Source organism: Nycticebus coucang, chromosome 18 (genome assembly GCF_027406575.1).
Source record: "Nycticebus coucang isolate mNycCou1 chromosome 18, mNycCou1.pri, whole genome shotgun sequence".
NCBI lineage: Eukaryota > Metazoa > Chordata > Mammalia > Primates > Lorisidae > Nycticebus > Nycticebus coucang.
Window position 1 is genome coordinate 9,371,608 of NC_069797.1, and position 19,218 is coordinate 9,390,825.

The 19,218-nt window shown below is 52.5% G+C and overlaps 1 protein-coding gene across 2 annotated transcripts in view; it reads left to right on the forward strand.

Annotated features, from left to right (window-relative positions):
- LRRC75A (leucine rich repeat containing 75A) overlaps positions 1-19,218 on the forward strand; it is a 39,117-nt gene that overhangs the window by 16,807 nt on the left and 3,092 nt on the right. Inside the window, exons 2-3 of one of the 2 annotated variants that reach the window (XM_053568628.1) lie at positions 9,645-9,800; positions 18,141-18,256. In XM_053568628.1, the coding sequence (XP_053424603.1) occupies positions 9,645-9,800; positions 18,141-18,256 (272 nt within the window). The remainder of the gene's footprint in view (positions 1-9,644; positions 9,801-18,140; positions 18,257-19,218) is intronic. The other variant, XM_053568629.1, reaches the window with a different exon arrangement.

Consider the following 19,218-nt stretch of genomic DNA (forward strand, 5'->3'; position numbering starts at 1 on the left):
CCCTGCTGTGGCAGGGCCCACTGATGAGTCTCTCTCCTCTACTTAAATATTTCCAATGACTGCACTCACCACAGTTTTTTATTATGGTAAAATATACGTAACATAGAACTTACCACTGTGGTTAGGTGTGCAAATCAGTGGCATTAAGCACATTCATGTTGTTGTATAACCACCACCACCTTCCATCTCTAGAACCCTTTGATGAAAGGGCACAGAAACAGGGCTGCCTCCCCTCTTTGATGAAAGGGTTCTAGAGATGGAAGGTGGTGGTGGTTATACAAAACTGAAACTTTGCACCCATTAAACACTTATTCCCCATTCACCCCTCCTCAGCCTCTGGGAACCACCCACCATTCCACATTCTGTCTTTATGGATTTGACCACGTTGAACGAGTAGGGTCCTCCAGATGAGTGGGATGGTACAGTCTTTGTCCTTTGGGGACCGGCTTACTTCACTTAGCATGATGTCCTCAAGATTCATCCTCACTGTGGCACACGTCAGCATTCCCTTCACCCTCATTTTCATTTTTTTTTTTTGTTTTAAAATACTTTTTATTGCCTTGATCTTTTCTCCCTTTTTCCTGATGTGCCCTGTTCAGAAAATGCCACCTCTGTCCCCATCCTGTGTATCAGTTTCTTGAGGCTGCTGTAACAAATGACTACAACAGAAATTTATTCGCTCATAGTTCTGGAGTCCAGAAGTCTAAAATCAGGGTGCCGGCAGCACTGCGCCCTTTCCAGGGGCTCCAGGGGAGACGTCGTTCTTTCCCCACTTCACTGCTGGTGGTGGCCACATCTCTGCCTTGACCTTACCTGGGTCAATCTTTTCTGTGTGTCCTCTAAGGAACCTGCTTTGGATTTAGGCCCCACTTAGATAAACCAGAATGATCTCATCTCCAGATCCTTAACTAGTCACATCTGCAAACACCCTTCTTCCAAATGAGGTCGCATTCAAGGTTTCCAGGGACAGGGGTGTGCGCGTGTCTTTTGGAGGCCACCATTCAGCCCTCTGCGTCCTGTATCTATTTGCTGTGATCAGTGTGTGCATCTGATTTGGAGGCAGAAAGAGAGATGCTTCCCCACGGCACTTGATGACTCTGCTTCCTCCAAAAAGACCTTTGTCTTCCTGGAGAAGCGAGTCTAATCTGCACCTGGCTCCTTAACTCTGAGGTGTCCCAGCTTCTCTCTCTGGAGGCTTCCTGGTGCTGTGTTTTCCTAACAGCACCTGACATTTTTCTTCCTTCCCCTGGGAGTCCCCTGGAAGGCAAGCCAGAATGTCACAAGGAAGGGATGGAGTCTAGGCCCCCAACTCAGGCCTGGTATTCCCCCCCCACCACCACCACCACCGTGGGTCCCTCCCTTGGGAACTGAGGATGTTCCAGAGCCAGGAGGGGGACAGCTGTTCCCTCCCTGCCTGCCCTCTGGACTCTAATTTCCTTCTGCCAGGCTGTGTTTGATTACAACCTCATTAAGCAGCTTTGCACATTCGGGCTGTGGTGGCTCCATACTGAAGCTGTCGGCCTCTTCTGGTTAATATTCAGAGCCTGCTGCCTGCCTCTGTCCCCAGCTCCGTTGTTGCAGAAACCGTGGAGTCATGCTTGGAGGACAGAGACAAATGCAGCTAATTTCCCACGGGGCCTTCCTTCTGGGAATGGGGTTTAAAATGTGTCTAAAAGGGAGGTGGGGGGGTGAGTTTAAAATAGAGCTGCCTGGCAGTCTGCTCTGTGGCTTCCCCCAGCTTTCCCCTGAAACACCTAAGAAGGCACAAAAAAAGACCAGCACACGGGGAACCCTGTAAACAAAGACAGGTGGACAGTCTGACAGGCACCTCCTCTCACTGCCAGACACAGGGAACTGCTCCAAGAATGACAGGATCCAGGCTTCCCCTCAGGAACCTGAGACCTCCCAAAGAAAGGGAGGAAGCTGCTCTCTCCCTCAGGCCAAGGACTTCACCAATCTGAGCATCCAACTGGCCCTGACTGCACAGGTGACGATTTGGGCATAGAAACAGGGCTGCCTCCCCTCACCCCTACCTGCACCCTCTCCTCTGCCTCTGTCTGCATCACTCAGAGATAGAACTCCCGGAAAGCACCAGGCAGGGAGGGCAGAAGGGCAGTCTCAGAAGCGTGGCTGGTGGGCTTGGCCACGGGCAGGATATCCCCCGGCCTACAGACTCCACTGCAGATTTCCACGGGCTCTGCTGTTATGTGCATCAGAGATCCAGGCCATGAGGCAGGAGAAGATGTCCCTTCTCAAGGTCAGAGTGGTATTAGTGCAGTACCCAAGACTCAGCCTGTGGCTGGGCTCCTCAGCGAGCCAGTGCTTAGAGGTGTGTTCAGCTCCTACCGGTGAGGACAGGGGCGTATGTGCCAATAGATGGGGTTCTCACTAGGTCTCATCTTCTTCAAGGGAGAGAGAAAGAGGGGAGAAAACAACCTAGACACGGGATAAATACTCTAGAAGCTGAATCCCAACCTCTGAAAATGAGCTTTGGCACGATCCAGAAAAAAATTAACTTTGTGGGAAAAGAACGAAAGGCCACTGAAAGAGGCCAAGCTGAGATGGAAAAGAAAACCAATAGGATGAGATGAAAGGGGAGATTAAGGAGCAAAATGAAAATTGCAAGGAAATGAAATGCTAGTGACTGGGGAGACGGTGCTGGTGAATGTGAGATCGGTGATGAGGAGGCGAACTCCAGACCCTCCGAGGGTTACACACGTCCAAAGACTTCAAAAATGAATACAAGTGATACACACGCAAAGACTTAAAAAAAAGATAAATACAGAAAACAGAGTTGATACTAGTTTTCCTGAAGAAAAGCCAGGCTGAACAAAGGTCTGCAATTGCAGATGGAAAGCCCCCAACACTGAAGGTAAATCCGGAGAAAACAGATGCACAACTGGACACTTGGTGGTAAAAGATTACGCGAGGGTGGAAAAAAACAGCCCGATGCACCCACACACTCCTCGGCTCCCTCCTATCTCAAGAAGGTGTCTATGTTTGCCTGCCTGGTCCCAGGTCCTTTTTTAAAAAATTGTAGTAAAGGCTTGGCAGATAGGGTGCCAGGCACATACACCAGAGCAGGTGGGTTCGAATCCAAACTGGGCCTGCCAAATAACAATGACAACTACACACACACACAAAAAAAAAAAATAGCCGGGCATTGTGGTAGGCACCTGTAGTCCCAGCTACTTGGGAGGCTGGGGCAATAGAATCTCTTAAGCCCAAGAGTTTGAGGTTGCTGTGAGCTGTAATGCCACAGCACTCTAGCCAGGGCAACATAGTGAGATTCTGTCTCAAAACAAAACAAAACAAAAAAATTTTACTAAAATACACATAACATAAAATTTGCTGTCTCAAGGCGGTGCCTGTGGCTCAAAGGTGTAGAGCTCCATATACGGGAGGTGGTGGGTTCAAACCTGGCCCTGGCTAAAAACTGCAAAATAAAAAAAAGAAAATTGCTGTCTCAGACATTTTTAAGTGTACAGTTCAATGGCATTGAGGACATCCACATTGTTGTACTACCAACCTCCAGAACTGTTTTCCTCTTGCAAAACTGAAACTCTGTACCCATTAAATAATAATCCCCACCGTCTGCTCCCACCATTTCTACTTTCTATCTATATGAATTGACTGCTCCCGGAGCCTCTCGTGGGTGGAGTTGTACCGTGTGTACTGGCTCATTTCCCGTAGCATAGCCCTCAGGGTTCCTCTGTGTTGCAGCACGTGTCAGAATCACCTTCCTTTTTAAGGCTGAATGATACTCCACTGTATGGATAGACCACGTTCTGTGCATCTGTTTGTTGCTTCCACCTTTTGGCTATTGAGAATAATGCCATTACAAACATGGGGGTACAATGTCTGTTTGAGTCCCTGCTTTCAGTTTATTGGCTTAGATATCCAGAAGTAGAATTGCTGGATTATATAATAATTCTGTGTTTAATTTTTTTAGCCACTGCTGTACCATTTTCCATGGTGTCTGCACCATTTTGAATTCCTACCAGCAGTGCACTAAGGTTCCACATCCTCACCAACCCTTGTTATTTTCTGGGATTTTTTTTGTGGGGGGGCTTTTTGGATCAGCCAACAAGTTGATTTGTGTTAGGAAGAGCAGGGGTGAGTGCCAAGAGGGTTTGCAGGGGGAGAGAAGAATGTGAGGGACATGGCTCAGCACCTGTGGCTCAAGCAGCTAAGGCGCCAGCCACATACACCTGAGCTGGCAGGTTCAAATCCAGCCCGGGCCTGACAAACAACAATGACAGCTACAACCAAAAAACAGCTGGGTGTTCTGCCAGGCACCTGCAGTCCCAGCTACTTGGGAGGCTGGGCAGGAGAATCGCTTGAGCCCAGGAGTTGGAGGTTGCTGTGAGGTGTGATGCTATGGCACTCTACCCAGGGTGACAGCTTGAGGCTCTATCTCAAAAAAAAAAAAAAAAAAAAAAGAATGTGAGGGACAGGTGTAACAGGAGACATAGAGGGGAGGGATTTTGGGACAAAGGGGGTGTCATGAATGGGGTGGTCCTTTGATGACTTGGAGAGATGTCTTTCAAGGGAACAGTGTGCTGGTGCTTTCCATGAGACACAATAAGGTGGTTAGAGGCAAAGAGCCCACAAGCACCAGTAGTAGGCTCTTGAAAAAGCATCAGAGGAAACAGAAGCCCTGCAGGACTGAAAGCCACAGGCATCAAGGCCGTCCATGGCATGTTGCAGGGAGTTTCTGCCGAGCCAGGTTATCCTCAAGGGTGACATCAGCATGAGGGAATTTTCAGGTAAGCCAAAGCTCAGAAAGGAAACTTCCTCGAATTCCTTCTGGGGGGAAACATACTGGGTGCCATTTCCCAGCTGTGCAGGGACAAAGTGAAGGGAGCCTCAAGGAGTGAGGGGGGCTGTGAGCAGCACCCTCAGTGCCGACACTTTGTACATAAGTCCGCAACCCTAATCCAAACGCCAGGTGTTACCATTGATGGAGTCAGGAGAGTAGTAACCTGGAGTTAAAATGCCCATTATACCAACGAAGACTAAAAAGGGGGGCTCACAGGCAAACACCAAAATTCCCCAGGGAAGCCCCAGCCCCATCCTGGGTCTGTTTCCTGAGTTGTCCTCTCAAATGCTGGACTGAGTCAGTATCCCTGCTCTGGCTCCCCAGGGCTGGTGCACACATTCCCTTGGGTTGGATGTGTCTCCTTCTGCCAGATCCCAGTGTGGGCGGGGGCTCTTCTGGACTCTCAGTGCCACCACACAAATCTGTATCTGCGCTGACGGAGAGCCTCGTAAGGCGTCGGGTGTGGGGGACAGAGCAGAGGTCCAGAGGAAGCTATACCCTTCCCAGGGGGCCCCCAGTTCCTAACCTGGCACCCCACTCTCAGCCCCTTTCTCCAGGGCACCACATTATTCTCACCCTAAGGCTCAAACTTTTTTGGGTTTCAGGAGCCCTTTAATACCTTTAAAATTACTGAGGCCCTCAAAGACGTTTTTTCTACGTGGGTCGTATCATATATCTAATGCTATTTACTGTGGGAGAAATTAAAACAAGGACATCTTTATTCATTCATTTAAAATTAGTAAGTTCACCTGGGGAAGAAATACATTTTTACAAAATGACTATACTCTCCAAAGGAGAAAATGAGGAAGGTCGTGTTTCCCATGTTTGTGACACCCTAGAAGACAGCGGGTTCTCGGACGTGCCGCGCCTACATGCCCGCTTTGTGACAGGCTGTTTTGGCTGAAGTAGGTCTGTCATCCACACCCTGGGCCAGCGGGGAGAGAATGTGGCTGTGCGCCGAAAATGGCTTCAATGACTCCTCCCCGAGGTCTTCAGAAGACACTTTGAGACATGATGTTCTAAACCAACCCCGCCCATGTGAATCTCTATTCGCTTTTTAGAAATCCGTACCCTCCACCCCAGGCCTTTCATCTCTGGCCCCACTTACAATGAGCCTCTCCAGGAGGCACCATCTCAAGGAAGTGGGTCCCACACGACTGAAGCTTGAATAGCTGGATTTGGGGGCTGTTCCTAGAGGTGAAACCCAAACCCATAGTGAGGAAGATGAGCTTTTCCTCAATGCTTGGAACTCTGCCGGCAAACCAGCCCCTGCTGGGCTAGGGCTGTGCTCAGGAGGGGCCACATCTGGATCTGATTCTCCCAGGTTCCTCACACAGGCAGCGGGTCTCACATGCCTGTCCCCCCATCTCTTCCTGGAAGTCAGGGCAGAGTGGAGTGCCGGACGGGCAGAGTTGGGCAGTGTCTGTGCGGCCATGTACAGGGGCAAAGAGGGAACACTTCCTGGGGCTATGGCCCAGGCTGCAGCCTTCTGTGACACCTGAGTGTTCAGGGAGCTCCCTCTCTGTCACCCAGTACCGTAAGTTGCCCCCATGGGCGGGGACACAGTCATCCCCAGTAAACTGGCTTACTGGGAGTGGATGTGGAGAGGACACCTGGATATGGCCAAGGTCCTCAGGACTGTGAAGTGCCCTGAAACAGCACAAGCTTTCTGAGGACCTAAGCAGGCTCGAGATAGAGAAATAAAGCAATAAAGCATGCAGCAGCCTTTGGCCAGGTTCCGTCTGGGTTTCACTGCCCTGGCCTTGGGACACTGGGGAGCCCCACCCAGCTGGAATTCACAGGGAGGGCGGTGGCCATGACTCACAGTGACCCAGAGCGCCCGCCTGGGGGATCCCCTCTCCCCACTCCCGCATCCCAAGGAAGGATGGTACAAACACAGAGGGCAGCCACAGCAAGCCGGGCACCTGGGGCGACTGGCCAGAGGAGGGGATGGTGGGAGCATGGCTCTGAGAAAGGACATTCAGCATCTGCTCAGACCTGCCACAGCCTCTGGGTTGGCATCTAGGGTTTTCTTGGTCCTTCCAAGACAGGTCAGCCTCGACTGGCCTTGAAATGTGGCGGAAGCTGGGAAGATGAAGTGGGGCTGGCAGGAGCATGAGAAACCCTAAAGGTCACCCAGGCAGGGTGTCCAGGCTTTTCTTTGACAACAGAACTACCTTTGTGTGTCTGTCTGTAGCCAGGAGCCACTCCTCTGAGCACCACAGCCCACAGCCTTGCTGCCCCTCTCTCCCCTCTCCTGCCCACCCCTGCCCCCACCTGTCAGCCCCAAAATCTTAGAATACAACTTAAAAACTACTGTGTGGTTCACCTGCCATTTCACAGAGGGAGAAGGAGATCACAGAGAGAGGGGCCTTGCCACAGACTTTCAGTTAGCTGGGCTTCAGCCGGGCCCAGTGTCCAGCGTTTTCTCCCAGGGTCATCCAGGAGCAAGGATGGCTGTAAGGGGAAGACCACTAGGTGCCAGGGGGAATGCACAGGGGAAGCAGGGGAGGGAAAGAGGCTGACATGATGTTGACAGCCACAGAGGAGGATCCTAGCTTGCAGACAGCCCATAGAAGAAAAATAACTGCAGCCTCTGGCCTCTGTCATGGGAATGACAGTGTCTGTTTTCACCGTCGTCTTCTGCCTTCCTTCCTTCCTTCCTTACCTCTCTAGCCCCAGGAAGGGGAGCCTCAAGGTGTAAGCGAGGTCCGGCTGGGGAGCCAGGCACTAGGCCACAGCTCTTTTGGCCACGCAGGCCTCTGAGACCCGAGACCACAAGCCCTTTTGACTTTCGGCCTTCCCACCTTCCCAGCCTCCTCCTGCCCTGAGATTCTGCATGTTACTGGGTGATGGTTTGTGTCCCAGAATTCCACAGGTCACATGGCTCCCACACATCCTCCTGACCATGCGACCAGTGTGGACGGTCCGAACCCTTCCCTCACTCCTGTGTTTTTCTTGGAAAAAGGATCGTGGCTCTTGACACATTCTCATTGGCACATTTGGTCTCTGATCCAAAAAGGAGTTAAGAGCCACTATATAAGGGGAGGGGTCTTTCCCAGTGAAGGGGGCAGAAATAAAGAAATGGAAGTGAAGTGGGCTCAGGGCAACCACTCTTGGTGACTCTCTTCCCTGCCAGATACTTTACATATGTTACTTGGTGGTGTTTCTCTTATCTACTCATGACGCTGGAGTCACTGTCCTCATCTGACAGATGAGGAAACTGAGGCTCAGTGATATTAGGTCATCTGCTTCAGGATACAGCACTGCCTGAGAGATTGAAGATGCCAGAGCAGGACCAGAGGTCTAAGGCTAGTGTGACACTTGGTTTTACAAGGGGCCAGGCTCTAGGCCAACACTTGAGAAGCTTCCTGCCACTGCAGCTGTGCCAGACCCTGAGCCCCCAGACCCAGGTCCCTGGTAATTATGTTGGCAGCCAGACAACCTGGCGCGGGGCTGGCAGTTTGCCTCCAAGGTTCATTCCTGCCATGTGGAAAACAAAGCCCTCCAGACCGGCCCCTCCTGTCCTCACCACAGCACCAACGAAGCTGTCACAAGGGACAGGAGGCAGAATGCCCCTACCAGTGCAGGTTGGACCTGACCAGTGCAGAGACTCAGAGAGCCTGCCCCCAGGAGACACCCTGGCCCCTCCAGATCCACGTGGGAAAGACCCTTTTTATATTTTCTTATAGAAATGTCAGCCACCAAGCCACAGAGCCGAGTCCCTGCCCTCCCCCTGCCTCCTGCCCAGCTCATCCCGTGGTGGATAAGAGCAGATGGGGATCTGTGCAGGGCAGCCCCAGGCTGGTCCTAGGCCATCCCCACCTTCCTGAGATTCTGACAGCTGGAGGAGTCGGTATCTGGGGACTTGTTCTGCACAGATCCCATCTTGTTGAACGTCCCACCTTCTTGGGATGTTTCAGAATCGTGGGGAAGGTGTTTAGAAAAGACCAGAATATCCCAACAAAACAAGAAGCAAGCCCCTGCAGCAACTCAGATGGTCACCCACACATTTCCCCCCCTCCCTCCTGGCCACTGGGGCTGGGACCTACCTCCTCCTCTGACCTGCAACTCAAAAGCTCCCAAGGCAGAGGGGTACTGTGCTGCATCTGCCTAAGGAGAAGTAAATATAACTTCAGAAGCAGGAAGAAAGCACAACTTTTTTTTTTTAGACAAGAGTCTCACTATGTCGCCCTCAGTAAAGTGCTGTGGCATCTCAGCTCATAGCAACCTCAAATTCCTGGGCTTAAGCGATTCACTTGCCTCAGCCTCCCAAGTAGCTGGGACTACAGATGCCTGCCACAATGCCCAGCTATTTTTTGTTGCAGTTGTCATTGTTGTTTTAGCTGGCCTGGGGCCTTGTTCAAACCTGCCAGCCTCTGTGTATGTGGCTGGCACCGTAACCACTGTGCTACAGGTGCCAAGCTGAAAACCCAGCTCTTTATCAATAAACGATCCTGTGACAAGGCAGAGGAGTTTTGCTATGCATGCTGGTTCCACATTTTGCCCCCAGTGGGGAAGCAGCCACTCACGCTGTGGCAGGCCACCCTTGGCTTCATCCTCTGGGAAAATGGAGAGGAATGGGCCAGTGACGTCACCGGAGAGGTGCATAGACTGTGGCGCCTGCGAATGTCCAGCCTGCTTTTCCTTGGCTCAGAGAGAGAGAGAGAAAGAGGCAGGGCTCATCCAGGCCCCCTCAGGCTTCTGGGGGATGCTGAGCCACCAGCAGGGGCACCCACTGGCCTGTGCCCACTTGTCCCAGGGTGTTGGGCAAGGTGAGTGAAGCAGCCATCCTGACCTCTGGCGCCCTCTGCTCTTGCAGGACCTGGGCATGGAGTCGACCTCACTGGATGACGTTCTGTATCGCTATGCCAGTTTCCGGAACTTGGTGGACCCCATCACTCACGACCTCATCATCAGCCTGGCACGCTACATCCACTGCCCCAAGCCGGTAGGGGTCTGCAATCCAGTTCCCGGGGTATGAGGTGGGCACCTTTCTGAGCAAGAGAATCCCCTCCTGCAGGCGCCAAGAGAGCAGCCCCAAGGTGCCCTCCCTTGGTGCCATCAGCACAGATGGGTTTTGTTTGGCCCACAGGGTGAATTCATTGCCAACATTTAAAAACAGGATTTTTCACTTGATCCCTCTATTCAGCTGCCCTTAAAAAACTAGAAGCTGTGGCAACATGAAGCCCTGATTCCTACAGGGCTGCAGCTGAGTAGCCATCTCTGTTATTCAGGGCCAGGTACACAATGTACAGTTGTTCAGGTTGTACACTGCACAAAGACATGCAGTTATACACTGCACAAAGAGAGAGGTAGGGGTTGGAGAGAAGCAGGGAATAATTAAAACCCAACCCTCTCTCCACCCACCAAACCATGACCAAGGTGCAGAACTGTATCCTCCTAAAGGCAGACTTCTTATGTGCACAAAGAAGCCATACAAGGAAGACAGCAGCCTGCATGGGGCTCCCTAGTTTACCTCAATCCCCACTACACCCAGTTAGTTGTCTTTAACTCCAAGTTGACCCACCCCCTGGGTCATGTTCATTTCCTGCCTAGAAAAGGTGGCTATCCCACCCACCTTGCCCAGCATCCCCCTTCTTTTTCAGAAGGAAAAGCCCTAGGACTCTCCGGGCACCCAAACTGCTCTTCAGCCCCTTCTGGAGGGGAGGTTCTGCCCCTGTCCTGCCAGCTGGGGCCTAGGCTGGGCCTTGTGGGGTGCCAGGCTGACTTACCCAGGGATGAGCAGCTGGACCCCTCCACCCCACCCCCCGCCCAGGGAAGTCAGGGGAAATCCAGGCAACTCCACACTGAGCTCTTCTCTGTCCTTTTTCTTCCTTCTATCAACATCCTCAATCACCAGCAGCTTTTTTTTTTTTTTTGAGACAGAGTCTCACTTTGTTGCCCTTATTAGAGTGCTGTCGCATCACAGCTCACAGCAACCTCATAGAGGTTAGCTTTAGAAGTTAGCCTTAGCAAGAGAATTGCTTGAGTCCAAGTGTTTGAGATTACGGTGAGCTGTGACAACACAGCACTCTACTGAGGGCAACGAAGTGAGACTCTGTCTCTCAAAAAATAAAAGAAAGGTTAGGGAGCTCCTTGGCCTGGCCTCCCCTGTAAGGGCACTAATCCCATCATGAGGGCTCAACCCTGATGACCTAATCCCCCCAAAGGCCCACCTCCTGACACCATCACCTGGAGGATTAGGGTTTCAACATATGAATTCTGGGGAGATGATTTCGACCCATGGCATATTGTAACCTTTCTCCAATCATTGAATTACTTGGACTTGGTTCTCTTCACCTCTAAAATGGACATAAAAATAATCTCTCTCCTGTCGAGCTGTTTGGAGAATCAGATAAGATGGTTCACAAGAAGCTCTTGTGTGTGCCTGGCACATGTGAGCACACAGTGCCCAGAAGGTGCTAACCGTTTGGTGGGCACCTGCCATGTGCTGAGTGGTGTGCAAAGACCCAGCAGGCTAGTTATCAGGAAGACTGGTCCCTGGGCTGTGAGCCCTGCAGGCTCAGAGACCTAGAGAGTAATGGTCTGGTCCCTGCCCAGGAGTTCCAAAGCTAGCTAGTGGGGGCCAGCCCTGCTGGATGCCTGGGGGTCCCTGCCAATGCCTGAGGCTGTGTGACAGGGGTATGGCTCTTCTGGAGAACTCTCCTAGCTGTGGATGAGGCAAGGGCGGGAGATCCCTAAGCTATGCATTCCCCAGGCTGAGGGTAGGTGCAGCCTGCTGTTAGTAGTATGCATTGTACAGAGAACGCCATCTAACATGTATGTGGGATCACATGCATCTCACTGAAAATCTTTTAGCACAGTCTCTGTACAAGCAAGGCAGTCTCATCTTTCCCATTATGGCCCTGCATGCTCTGCTGCAGCCACACAGCTGCCTCTGTCTCCTGCCCTAGGGACTTTGCTGCCCTCCTGACTACATGACACCCCCTCCTTCCTCTGAGTTTCCTTCCTAAAAGTTCACAAGAGGCCTTCCTCAACAAGCCTACCTAGGGTCGGCCTCCTGGTCTACCTGAGCCCTGTTCATTTCCTCATTCATTTCTGCATTTTACTTGCTGGTCTCTGAAACCACATTGCTAATTTATTTTCTGCTTTCCCCACCACAATGGTGATGTCTCTTTCCTTCACAATTGCAACCTGCTCCAGGCAGAAAGCAAGTGACACATTCCATTGTGAATTTTTAAGAAGGGTTAATAAAGGGTTGTGGGCAGGATAAAAGAAATCAGCAGAGAACGTTGAGACACCAAAGCCTCCAAGCAGCAGGAAGTTGCTGCACTGCGGGCAGCAGGGGGACCTGCTGGCAGAGCAGGGTGAGAATGCAGGGTCCAGAGCCACACTGTGTTCGTCATGATGTAACAAATTATCCCAAAACTCAGTGGCTAGAAGCAAAGGACATGTGTCCTACAGCCTCTGTAGGTCAGGCATTCAGGGCAGCTTAGCTTGGTAGTTCTAGCTTAGGGTCTCTCGAGGCATCAGTCAGGGCTGCAGGTATCAGAAGGCTTGGCAGAGGGTGGCAGGTCCACTTCCAAGATGGCACATTATAGGGTTGTTGGCAGGAGGCCTCCTTCCTTGTCCTAAGGGCCCCTCCGTAGAACCACTTGAGTCCCCTCGCATCATGGCTGTTGTGCTGACTTGTGCCAAAGCAGGTGGTAAGAGGGAAGCCGCAGTACATTTATGACCTCATCTCAGAAGTCACAAACCATCACTGCTGCCATTCTGTAGGTTCTGGTGTCACCCAGGCCATCCCTGATCCAGCGTGGAAGGAGATGGATGCTGGGGGTGAGGACTCATGCTGAAGCAGGGAGGGAACTCCAGAGCTCAGCCCTCTTGAGCACAGGGAAGGGCAGGGAACAGGCAATGGGGAAGGAGTAAGCAGAGAAAACCAGCACAGGGTCCCCACCTCTGCAACAGTGCCTCGTGCTCAGTGAAGTGAGCAGGGCAGTCAGCATTGGACAGGTGGATGATGGAAATAATTTAGAAATTAACAAGGGACACCTTTGAGTGCAGGCAGTGGAGGGCTGTGTTTGGTGGGGTCCCGGGGCAGTTCTGGGGTGCATGGGGTGTGAAGGTGGCAGATGGCAACCTTGTCTGGCAGTGCAGAGATGGAGCAGTATCAGGTGCTGGGGAAGGCCTGCAGGTCACCTGGAGCATCTTTCCCTGGGGGTCCGTGAGAAGCCCCCAAACACATTCATTCCTCCCCAAGGCCCTGGCAGTGTCACTGGGCAGGTCTGGAGAGGCCCCACCCCACACTTGACCCAGCAGTGTCCTAAGTTTCCCTGACTGCACCCCACCCACAGCACACTGACTTTAGACTGGCTGAAGCCCCGAAGAGAATCAGCCCCAACGGTACTGTGGTGTCACCTCCTGGCTGCCCACCCGGCCTTCCTCCCTGTCCACTCTACACCCTGAAGGGCTGCCTGTGCCCCCAGCTTACTAGTCAGGGTTCTAGCCGTGGAGGAGTTTTGCTCAGTATCAAGTCCAGGTTCCAGGGAAAGGGATGGTCTGTCGTTCCAGTCAGCAGGGGGGTCTGGTCACACAAGAGGGCTGCTGGAGGACCAGGTGCGGTGGCTCATGGCTATATTCTCAGCACTCCAGGGGGCCAAAGTTGGTAGATTCCCTGAGCTCAGGAGTTTGAGACCAGCCTGAGCAAGAGGGAGACCCCGTCTCTACTAAAAATAGAAAAATACTAGCCAAGCAGATGTGGCAGATGCCGGTAGTCCCAGCTACTCAGGAGACTGAGGCAGGAGGATCACTTGAGCCCAGGAGTTTGAGGTTACTGTGAGCTATGATGCCACCACACTCTACTCAGGGCAATAGTGAGGCTCTGTCTCAAAGATAAATAAATAAATAAATAAATAAATAAATAGGGCTGCTAAGCTGCACCACTTTAGAGGAGAAGAAAGTTCCCAGAGCATAGGGCTGCAGTCCTGGCCAGTGCTGGGCACAGGGCACCTGGACACGTAGGACAAGGCAGTGCTGGTATCACAGAGCTCCAGCCTGGGTTGCAGCTCTTGCTCCATACAGTGTTGCAAACTTGCAGGAAGGACACTCCCTTTCCTCCCTGCCCCACCTTCTCCTATTCCTCCTGCACTCTGGGCCAGGCCTGTTCCCCCCAGGAGGGAGCTGGGTCAGTAGTAGGTGGTTGAGCTAAAGGCTTTTCTGGTTGTAGGTGATAGAACGCCTTGAGCTCAGCTAAGCCAAAGACAAGACAAGCTTTCTCAGCGCAGGGAACACCTGGGATGGTGGTTAGGAGACAGCAGCAGCCTCCGTGCCTCTGATGAGATGTGGGTCCCGACTCCTTCTTACAGACTGTGTGCCAGTCTGCTAACTCCTGTATGCCTCAGTTCCTTCATATGCCACGTGGGAGTGTGAGTAGTACCTCCTACTCCCTGAGATTCTTGTGAGGTACGGGACTGTAATGAGTTTGTAGGGGCAGAATGCTGTGACACCCTTCTTCACCCATTATAAGGGACACGGCTGACACTTAACAAGAGACATGCATAACAGATTTATTTAATCAAAGTTCTGTGTGACGTGGGAGCCTTCAGAAATGAAGCTCTGCTGGGTATGGTACCTCACACCTATGATACTGACACTTTGGGAGGCTGATGTGAAAGAATCACTTGAAGTTCAAGAACAGCCTAGGCAACACAACAAGACCCTGTCTCTTAAAAAAATTAGCCAGGCATTGGGCGGCGTCTGTGGCTCAGTGGTTAGGGCGCCGGCCCCATATACCAAGGGTGGCGGGTTCAAACCCAGGCCCTGCCAAACTGCAACAACAAAAAAATAGCCTGACCTTGTGAAGGTCACCTGTAGTCCCAGCTACTCGGGAGGCTGAGGCAAGAGAATCGCCTAAGCCCGGAAGTTGGAGGTTGCTGTGAGCTGTGTGACACGGCACCCCACTGAGGATGAAAAAGTGAGACTCTGTCTCTACCAAAAAAAGAAAAAAAAAAAAAAAAAAGCCAGGCATAGTGATTTGTCTGTACTCCCAGCTACTTAGAAGGCTAAAGTGAGAGGATGGCTCCAGCCCAGGAGTTCAAAGCTGCAGTAAGCTAGGATCCCACCACTGCACTCCAGCCTGGGCAACAGAGTGAGATTCTGTATCTAAAAAAAAAAGAGAGAGACAGAGAGAGAGAGAGAAAAGAAGACTCCAAATCCAAAACCCAGGGAAAACTTTTTATTCTCAGGTCTGATGACACCATCAGCCCTAAGTGACCTGAGGAAGGGCCTGTGTAGACATGGGGAGGGGAGCAGCGGGCGGCTGCTCAGACTCCACTTGGCCTGTGCAGCTACCCTTCGTTCCCAGGATGGAGCAGCCCCCATGGAAGGAGAGTACTCCAGGGGGAGGGAGAGCGACCTTTTTAAGTTTTGTGGCTGGCTTTGGTGAGAGGGGTTCTGGCTTCTATGAGCTTCCTAAGCAAAGAGGAATCCTGGGGGGCACGAGAGGACAGGAGAAGGACAGAGGGACCTTGGTTCCAAGTCCTTCCAATGTCCTTTGCTCACAGTGCTCGGCATGCCAAGGTGCCATACTTGGGGTGTCACGTTCTGAGCCCCAAGTGCACAGAGATGTTTACTGTGTCCCGGACGCTATTGTTTATTCAGTTTGGACAAGCAGATGGGAACTCTCACTTCTGTGAGAACACTGGCGCACGCCTAGTCTCAAGTCAGCTCTGTTAGGTGTGCCTGTCTTTGTCCCCGTTTGGCCAGGGAGGGGTCGATTCTCCACGGTAGCGGCTAAGTCATCACGAGCCGCGCCTTGGCGCGGCTGCCCCCCTGTGGCTGTAGTGCGGCATTGACGCTTCCTCTTCCTCTTTGTTCCCTTCCTGCAAGGCTCAGCTGCCCTGGCCTAGAGGGTGGAGAGGGAGGGCCCCTGACCAGGATCTTGGAAACTCTGGGAAGAGGTTTTAGAAGGAGGGTCAGCTGAGCTCAGTTCTCAACTTTGGAGGCTGGCAGCGTTCTGTCCTTGGGTAGGGGGCTCCTGGAGTGATGCTGGCCAGATCACCCAAATCCGCCTGCAGCACTTCTCCACCGTGGCTGCACAAGGGAATCACTTGAAGAACTTTTAGAAATCCCTGTACCTGAGCTGCCCACCATCACTTAGGTGGCCAGGGCATCAGTGTCTTAGGATCCTGGTGTGCAAAGTTCCAAGGTGGGGAACTGTGGCCCTAGGTGTGCCATCTCTGGTGCCACTTCCCATTCTCCCTTTGGCCTCCAAAGTCAGCCCTCACCTGGGCCCCCACCACAACCGCCCCTCCCTGAGCCTGTGCTGGCTGAGACCCTGTGGCCTCCTTGGGGATCTGACCCCACTGGCCACCCTTCCCCTTGGTGCCCAGGCTCTACTTCTTTCTCCTTTTCTCACTCCTATGTGTCTGGTGGCCCCCACATCCCCCTTGGTTCATTCCCTGGCCAGGGGTGCACATCAGCTGCTGATGGATGCATTTAGCTCAGACCTGTCTGGAGCCCCTGCCTGATAAATCCAATGGTACCCCCAGCTGGGGGTCCCAGAGGCCCCTCAACTCATCATGGCCCTGCGTGAGTGGGTCATCCCCTGTCCTGCCTTTTTGCCCTCTTCTCCTCTGAAGCCCTCTTCTACCCAAAGTCTCAACCAAGACCCCCAAGCCCTTGCTCAGATTGTTTCCTCTTCACTCAGGGATGCCTTGTGTTTCCTGTTTCCATAGAATAATCACTAACCCACCTGCTCTTAAAAGCTCAGCTCAAGTTTCAGCGGAGTAATCTCCCTTCTTTCCCCTGCCCAAGTTCAGTGTGCTGGTGCAGCACAGTATTCGCTGACCAAGCCAGCCTGGAGAGCTTGCTGCATGCTGGGCTCTACCAAAGCACAGTACAAGTCATAACTCACTTAAACCCTCACAAAAACTCTTGTGAGATCCCCTCACAGATGCCCATCAGAGACACAGAGAGGTCAGGTGTTTGCCCAAGGCCACACTTTGTGACTAAAGCCAACTGGAATCCATGCAGTTTGGCCCCAGGTGTGTGCTCTTCACTACTCTGCGCAGCTCCTCCATTAATAGAGGGATCCTGGAGTCACATAGCAAAGCACCCTGCTGAGTGCGCACTGTGTGGTCAGGGCGTTGACCCTCCCCTCACCCGAGCTGTTGGCCACACATGGGTCTCTGCCTGGCTCTTGCTAACCCTTGGCCATGGCATGGGATGGTCTGGCAGAAGTACACTCGTGGCCCACACTCCACCCCCCTAGACGGTATTCACACCCCTGCTCCCACACAGCTCTGGCGCAGGGCCTGTTGGACTGACCTCCCTGGGGACATCAGAGTTGGAGTCTCTCCAGGGTCTTTCTGCTGCATCCTTTATCCCAGTGTCTTGGTCTGGGTGGGCCACCCTAACAAAATACCACAGTCTGGGTGGCTGAAACAACAGACATTAATTGTCTCACACTTCTGGAGGCCGGAAGTCCAACGTTGGCAGGTTTGCTTTCTTTTGAGGTTCTCTCCTAGGTTTGTAGATGGCCACCGTCTAGCCGTGTCCTCACGTGATTTTTCCCTCTGTACTTGTCTGTCCTGATTTTTTCCTATAAGGACACCAGTCATATTGGATCAAGGCCTCTCCTGTGACCTCACTTTACCTTGATCACCTCTTTAAAGGCCTTGTTTCCAATTAGTCATATTCTGAGGTATTAGGGGTTAGGACATCATATAAATTTGTGGGGGACACAATTCAGCCCATAATGCCCAGAGTCTCAAACTCAAATATGATGGACCAGAGGGGTAACATGGATGAATGGATTAGGCTGGGAAAGACCTGCCCCCTTCACTCTTTTATCTTCCCACATTTGAGAAATAGGTAAAAATATTACACTTTCCTCTTTACCACGTGAAATACAAAACCAGGATATTCATGGCCATATCCCAGATTCCTATAAGTGCCTGGCACCTAGTAAGTGCTCAGCAAATAATTGTTGAGCAAGTAAATGAACAGGATGGCCCTTGGAGATCCTGGGTGGATCCTGGCCAAGGGGTCAGTGGGCACTCAGCTCCTGCCAACTGTTGTCGGACTGCCTGAAATCAAGACTTAGATACATAAATCGTTTCTTAGTGCTAGCAACTAATCCACAAAAACTACAACATTGGGGCAGCACCTGTGGCTCAAGGAGTAGGGCGCTGGCCCCATATACCAGAGGTGGCGGGTTCAAACCCAGTCTGGCCAAAAACTGCAACAACAAGAAAAAAACCTAAAACCATTGTACAGACTGGTTGCAACCACTGCTGTCTGAGGGGCATTTACTCAGCTGCTCCAGCGACTCAGGACCTACCCCCTTCTGCAGGAAGGCGATGCACTAGGCGCCATGGAGAAGCTGTGCCGCCAGCTGACATACCACCTCAGCCCCCATTCCCAGTGGAGGCGACACCGGGGGCTGGTGAAGAGGAAGCCACAGGCCTGGTGAGTTGCAATCCCCAGTGCGTCTATGCCAGTCTGACTGTGTGACACATGGTGCCCCTCCCTGGGCTGGAAGAAGGGCAGAGCCAGAGGGACACTTAGAGGGAGGACTCAGTGAGAGGAACAGCCAGGAGGGCATTCCAGGTGGGCGTGAGGAGCTGCAGGAGGCACCCTGGCTGTAGGGTGGGAGCCGGGGAGTATGGGCCCACTTAAATGGGGCTGGAAGCAAGGAGGCGTGAGCAGCTTCTAATATCTGGTGTGCTAAAAGTGGGCACTCCCAACTGAACCCCCAGTTCTGGGTGTTCCCAGGGGGCCCAGATCAAAACCCTGTCTCTGGTCCATACAGCAGGAAGGACTCTCGGGGGTTTGATAGTCCCTGAGATTGATGGTGGAGGGTGGCACATAGGACATAGACCGTGTGAGCTACAACTGGTAGGTACCATCAGAAACAGAGAGGGTACCCTGGAAGGCTTCCTGGAGGAGGAAGCACTCTTGCCTTTTTTGCAAATGACCCCAGGCAGGGTGCCTGGCCTTCGAAGACTCTTTGGCAAGGTCTTGATGCTATTGCTGGCTTCGCTTGTCGGTCCCAAAGGCGGTGGAGGAAGAACTGTCCCGCTCCCTCTTGGAGAAGAGCAAGCTCTGGCACCGCCTTCCACTCTGGCTACCGCAACACTGGGAAGGAGACCCCTGGCAGGCTCTTATGGAGCTGGCCACGGCAGGAGCTCCACCTGGGGGGAGGGCAGGGCCACATATGGGGATAGAGCAGGACGGGGGTGTGGAAACTGTAATCAGGAGCCTCTTCTGTCTCCCCCAACACATGGGCAGTGAAGCCATTCTTCCTTTGGGAGCCATTGAAAATGAGGTCTCCTTGGGCGGCGCCTGTGGCTCAGCGGGTAGGGCGCCAGTCCCATATGCCGGAGTGGCGGGTTCAAACCCAGCCCCGGCCAAAAAAAAAAAAGAAAATG